The sequence below is a fragment of the Chionomys nivalis genome, chromosome 10, assembly GCF_950005125.1.
Source record: "Chionomys nivalis chromosome 10, mChiNiv1.1, whole genome shotgun sequence".
Classification (NCBI taxonomy): domain Eukaryota; kingdom Metazoa; phylum Chordata; class Mammalia; order Rodentia; family Cricetidae; genus Chionomys; species Chionomys nivalis.
The window spans coordinates 10,751,971-10,758,982 of record NC_080095.1 but is presented as its reverse complement, the minus strand read 5'-3'; the positions used below and the strand labels follow the sequence as shown (position 1 = coordinate 10,758,982).

The following is a 7,012-nucleotide window of genomic DNA, read 5'->3' as shown; positions in this document are numbered from 1 at the left end:
GGCGCTGCCAAGGCTGTGGGCAAAGTCATCCCAGAGCTGAATGGGAAACTCACGGGCATGGCCTTCCGTGTTCCTACACCCAATGTGTCCTTCGTCGATCTGACATGCCGCCTGGAGAAAGCTGCCAAGTATGACGACATCAAGAAGGTGGTGAAGCAGGCATCCGAGGGCCCACTAAAGGGCATCCTGGGCTACACTGAGGACCAGGTTGTCTCCTGTGACTTTAACAGTGACTCCCACTCTTCCACCTTCGATGCTGGGGCTGGCATTGCTCTCAATGACAACTTTGTAAAGCTCATTTCCTGGTACGACAATGAATTTGGCTACAGCAACAGAGTGGTGGACCTCATGGCCTACATGGCCTCCAAGGAGTAAGAAGCCCACCCTGGACCACCCATCCCAGCAAGGACACAGCAAGAGAGAGGCCCTCGGCTGCTGAGAAGTCCCTGTCCTAACTCAACCCTTGACACCGAGCATCTCCCTCATAGTTTTCATCCCAGACCCCCAGAATAGCAGGAGGGGCTTAGGGAGCCCTACTCTCTTGAATACCATCAATAAAGTTCATTGCACCCCTAAAAAATATGTTTAAATACCTTGGTAGAAGTAGGGTATTTTATTTTAGCCAAGAACAAATTGATTATACACTAGCAATCTGAGAAGATCAGAATATTTTCTAAGACAAACAAACTACATTTTGACTTGACAGCATTTTCAGAAACGGATATGAGGCTCAGGGCCACCTTAAGCAGTATGTTAGCTAGAAACATCCTACAGGCTCCTGAACCTCAGCTGCTGTCTCTAGCTGCATTACCTCCATAGTATGAGTACCCACAGCATAGCCAGGATCAATGATAAAATTGATGTTCATGTTTTATGTGAGGATGATGGAGGGAGTGTAGGAAATCAAAGTTAAATACCAGGGTATTCCTACATGATCTGTTGGCTCTTACTGAAATCCTAAATTCTACTCTAAATGGAGAATTAACTGAAGTTCTGTTGTAAATCTAGGGAACCCACTCTCAATGATCCCTGAGTCTCTTCAAGATTGATCCTGGTGCACAGAGCACAGCCTGGTCTGCCCTGTGTAATGCTATATATCTTATTCAGATGAGATTGCAAATTATATAGAAAAATAAATATTATAGTAGAAAACAGGACTTCAAAAATAATGAGATGTCTTAAAGATTAGTACAGACTAAATTCTAGATTAGTGCAATGGGAAGCATGACTTTGATGCACAGAGCAAGCCAAGAAACAGAGAAGACATCCCTTCATGGGCTTGTGCACCTGCTGTGATTCAGCATCTGAAATGATTTGTGTTAGTGCTGGGGAGTCCCTGTTGGCCCTTAGTACCACTTGCTCATCCCTAGGTCTATGTAGGAAGGTTTTGTGCAGGTTCACACTAGAGTTCCATCACTGTGTCTGGTAGAGTAATATATGGCTGTGCCCTCTGTTTTCATACTGTTCAGTTTTAAGGAAATTTGACACTAGGAGGTGTCCCAGCTGATGGTGACTTAGGATTTGAGAACTTAATTATAATCAATGTTTTCATTATACCATAGTATTCTCATGAACTCCAGACCCTATCTTGGATTCTGATGGACCCAGTGTGTATGACAGCTGGTTAATGAGAACACAGAGACAGTGCAGGCATGAGACAGGCTCTGGGTCTGTGATGGCTGAACCAGGTATGGTCCTGACTCTTTCACCTGGACCTGGAACAGGTCACCAGGGGACAAGCAATATCATCATCGGTCATACATTCCAAACATGGTGTACCTGGGGCTCTTTCCTTAAACCCTGGAACACTTTCAGATTGGAAAGGTCATGAGGCAGAGGAGCAGAACCAGGAGAGCCATGCTCTGTTGGAGGCTCTAGTAAGAAAGAGATGGGACTTCTCTCATTGAATAATAAATACTGTCGTTGAAACCTCAAATTACCATTTGAATCAAGGTCTCACATAAACTACCCTAGAACTAGAACATTGGACTAAATCACAGAATTGCATGAGAACTTTTAAAAAATACACTGTTTTAATTAGGGGCATTTACTTCTGTGTGGGTAGTGTAGTGCTCATGGAGACAAACAGATGGCACAGAGTCCTCTATACTCACTTTGTGGTTCTGAGCTCCCTGTGTCATCTAGGGTTTTAATCTTCTTTGGCTTCTTCAGAAACTAATGCAGGTCAAAAGACAAGATCACTCTAGCTCAATATGATGATCTGCATTTTGTTCAGGTAAAGGGCATCCCTAAAGAAGGAAGGAAGGAAGGAAGGAAGGAAGGAAAAACATGGGTGTGAAAGCAAACCAGGTATACCATGTAGGTAATGTGGAGACTAAACAATCACTGTGAATAACTGAAAAATCAAACAATCCAGTCGTTGAGATCCAGGCCCATGGACATAGAATTTTCTCAAAACAAGTGTTGCAGGTTTTTAGAGAAATGTTTCATATGTCAATACACACACACACACACATGGAGAGTGAGAGAGATTGAGACAGACACAGGTAGACAGTGAGATAAAAGGTAATAGGGAAAAACACAATAATACATCAGCACACACAACACAACAGGAAACAGAAATTAGAATAAACATTTGGTCATTCAAGGATTACTACACACTATATCTGCAGAGAAAATCCCTAAGTGTGATATGGAGAGGCAGTGCAGACAAGAGAAGTGCAATCTTCCATGTTTCTCTACGCAGGCTGTTCTGTGACCCAGATTTCTAAGTGCTCTCAATGCCCCCTACTGGTCCTGTGTTCTCCACAGCTGTGTTTTTGTCTGGGTTCTCAGTAGCATTGACTCACTGTGTATCTTGTACAGTAATATATGGCTGTGTCCTCAGACTTCAGACTGCTCATTTCCAGATACAGAGTGTTCTTGGCATTGTCTCTGGAGATAGTGAACTGGCCCTTCACAGCGTCGGCATAGTAGATGTAGTTACTACTACCACTAATGTATGCGACCCACTCCAGCCCCTTCCCTGGAGCCTGGCGGACCCAGCACATTGCATAACCACTAAAGGTGAATCCAGAGGCTGCACAGGAGAGTTTCAGTGTCTTTCCAGGCTGCACTAAGCCTCCACCAGACTCCAACAACTGCACTTCACACTGGACACCTGTAAACACAAAGAATTCTGGTTAGAAAACTGACATAGAAGAATTTTTTTTCTCTTTCCCTTGAACACACAACACACAGCATCTCATTTTTATGAATTACCTTTTAAAATAAGGACAAAGAAAACCAATATGAGCCCTAAATCCATGGTGAGTGGCCTGTGTTCAGTGCTGACAAATGACTGGGAGGACTTGGGAATCCAAGGCTGGTCTCCTCTGCCAGAGCTGAAGGGTCAGGACAGGGCTGGCTTTTATGGGCAAAAGAAGCCTTATTTACATATCTTCCTGCCATAGCAGGTTCTGTAATTGGACCTGGCAAGAAGGCAGTATTCAGAGAAGATATAAGACATCATACACGCTGATGACAGTTATAGAATATGAAGCATTAATGTAGCTCTGTATACATAATAGCCTTGTGATGTATTCTCCACATTTTATTTAGTTCTCTTTTCATCATATGCATAGAAAATGTGTTTCCACACCGTCATGTCTCTTTTGGATCAATGAGAAATAGAAAAGCTCCATGCATAACTATGTTTCCAGATATTAGCTCTATCTGTCCCTTTACCTCTGCTGGACATGGCTTCTTCCTGAGGTGAATCCTGACAGGAACACTTGAAACTTTTCTGAATTCACCTCGGTTCTAAGAGTGACTTGGCAAATGATACATTCCTTGTTCTGCCTGTCTTCCTCTCAGTGGAGACAAGACATATTTGTATTTGCAGCACTTAGTTGTTTGCATCCTAAAGTTCTCCCTCTGATTACTTTGTACTTCCTGCTCTGCCTTTCCTATCTCAATACCTGAAAACACATGACTTGCTTCATGTTATCTTAGGTAATTTTTATTTCTGTTTATTTATATTTTCATCATAATGAGGATATTTAATATGCGTCTATAACCAAACACAAAATGTTTGCTTCAATTTTGTATTTTCAGAAGGCTTTGTTTTTATGTTCCCAAACTCTCGTGCTTTGCTTTCTACCCACTCAGTCCCTTTTTCTCACTACACCCAACTTTTTCTTTGAAAACCATTGTGTTACCCTGTGTTTACCCCTTTTGTCCTTCACTCAAAATGCCCTTTCCTGTTTTGACTTCCATTCTAGTTCCAAGTCTACACAGCAGAAGCCAGTACACCAAACACACAGAGTCTCAAACACACAATCTGGATTCTCTAAAAGGGAGAAACTGTCCTTCCCAATCTTCAATATGTTGTGTGATACAAGATTTCCAGTATCATTCAAATTCCTCCAACACTCAAAGAACACTGATGAAGGGGATGTGGGAAGCACGTAAGGCATGGAGTACAGGGAAGGGTGCTGTGAAATGCTGTCTTCTGGACATGACATGGATCTCACAATCATGGACTCATAATGGTTGTTACTGTCTGTATAACCCAAATAGGGCCAAGTCAGCCAAAACCCTGGTAAAGATAGGCCTGAAATTCCCTGGTCCTACTTCTTACTGAGGAGCAGTGGAAATATATTTTTCTGGACAAGGGATATATGATATAGATATGAATAATTTGCATTGGTATGGATTTGACTTTATTGATATAAATTTAAGGTCAATTTTGTTGTATGTATATGTATTTCTGATACTGATTAAGGTATTGTGATTGTGTAGTTCATGTGAAAATGTAATGTATATAGGTTGTTAATGGATAATAATAATAACCAAGTTTGTAGTCATGTTAGTTAGATTTTCTAGATGTACATAGATATGTTTTAGATAGGCATTCTTCATATCTTTTAAAGATTATAAAATATTGCATTTTAAGTGTTTTAATAACTTAGGGTTTTCATGACAATGAGACACGTCTGCTTCTGGCAGCACCAATCTACTTCAAGAAGAAAGAAGATGGGCATCGAAGAGGCACCTTATGGAGTTTGATAGCCATTTGGGCAAGAAACTCTCTTGCCTGGACTATTGTATAAACTGGACACAGAGAACCTGCAGAGAGAGAGAGGACTACTGAACTTGCCTAAAGGTGAGATGATCTTTCGGGGTTCCTGATTCATGAAGGATTCTGCGAGACATTCTGCAGGACACAGCAGATAGTGACTGAACTGACTTTGAAATTTCCTGCTTCATGGAAATGTCTCTGGATACAATGGACCTGTAAGCCAAAGATGGATGCCCCAACAGTACAGAGGAACTTTGTCTCTTTCATTTCTAGAGTTTGAAAGTTGCTTATTTCTTGTTTGCTTAGGTAATATTATATCCTTCTGGAGTCTTTGATGGAGTTAAAGAATATATAGATAGTTATAATTTTCTTTAGTTATAATAAAGATAAAATAGATGTAAATATTGTAATTTTTACTTGATAACTGTTTTGTTATATGTAATTTTGCTATGTTAAAGTTAAAGCCTTCCTTTTTTTTTGTTTAAACAAAAAAGGAGAAATTATGGAGGAAGGTCATTGGTTAAAAATAAAGAAACTGCTTGGCCCTCATAGGTTAGAACATAGGTGGGTAGAGTAAACAGAACAGAATACTGGGAGGAAGAGGAAGTGAGCTCAGATGCAGGGCAGCTCCTCTGAGAGACAGACGCCATGCTCTCCTCTCCAGAGCAGATGCAATGAAGCTCTGACCCAAGATGGACGTAGGCTAGAATCTTCCCGGTAAGCACACCTTGGGGTGCTTCACACATAAATAGAAATGGGCCAAGCAGTGTTTAAATGAATAGAGTTTGTGTGTTGTTATTTTGGGGCATAAGCTAGTCAGGCTATCAGGAGCTGGGGCGGCAGGAACACAGCCCGCAGCTCCGGGGCAGGCCCACAGCTGCTCCTTCTACAGATATAGTCACTCTTTTTTGAGGGTATGGTCACTGGTATGTTTCCTATGTTGCAGTGCTTGGGTTCACATACATGTAGATATGAGCATCAATAACTGTGCTTAAGTAAGTATAAGGTTGTTAGGGACCCATGTTTGGAAGATGTGGGAGGAGCTGGGTAGAAAACATTGCACTTAGTGATCATAAACAGAAGGAATAAAGAAGATTAGTAAAAACTGTATAGCTGAGGCTTAAACCCAAAATTCAGAAAGCAAATGATTAAGGAATATTGGTAAATATCAAATAATGTGGTAGGCAAATTTATCTGGGACCATCTTCCCATTCAGCTAAGAACTGGTGGGGTCCTTCAATTATGTATGAAAAATCTAAGGGAGGACAGGAACCAAAAGCTACAGAGAAACCCTGTCTCAAAAATCAAAAAAAAAAAAAAAGAAAAGAAAAACAAAAATCTATTTGCAGATAATCCTATACATGATTTGTAAAATATCTTTTCACAGTTGGTTAGCTGTTACTTGCTCTAAGATGACAATATCCCATCATCAATCAGAATTAGGTGAAAAACATATCATTCTTTCCCCACCCTTTCATGGCTCATGCTGCAGGAACAGTTATTCTGGTGTTAGATTATACATATGTATCATATAGGTATCCCCTTTTCTTTAAAATTGTCTATAACAAATCAGGGGACATAGTGAAGAGAAGAGAAATTCAAGTTTACACAATTGTTACTTCCTTTCTACTCCAGAGGAAAAATTTTCCCTGTGCCTATTTGTTTAAAAAATTATTTACCTTAATGTGAATATGCGAAGTCTTTTAATTCATATTGGTAGGCTCTCCATAAAAAGTTCTGGATATTGTTGGTCAAAAGTAAAGCCCTGGGATTAGAATAGAGGTATTGGTTATGATATATTTTAGGTCCAACAAACTCATTAAAATATTACCCTATTCATCCATTTCAAGAGCAGTGATGTAAGCTGATCCTCACACTGACCCTGGAAAATATGACAGAGAAACATTTGAGTTCAACATAGTGTGGAATTATTCAATTCACGGTTATGTGTTCTTCTGTCAGGATTCTAAGAATGTAGTGAATGTAGTC

At 40.4% G+C, this 7,012-nt stretch overlaps 1 gene segment (V, D, J or C); it reads right to left on the bottom strand.

The window, feature by feature from the left end:
- Positions 1-2,792: 2,792 nt before the first annotated feature.
- Positions 2,793-3,283, bottom strand: LOC130882819 (immunoglobulin heavy variable 3-21-like). The segment is given in 2 exon segments: positions 2,793-3,121; positions 3,223-3,283. Coding segments are annotated over 2 exon segments (375 nt in total).
- Between the last annotated feature and the right edge of the window lie 3,729 nt (positions 3,284-7,012).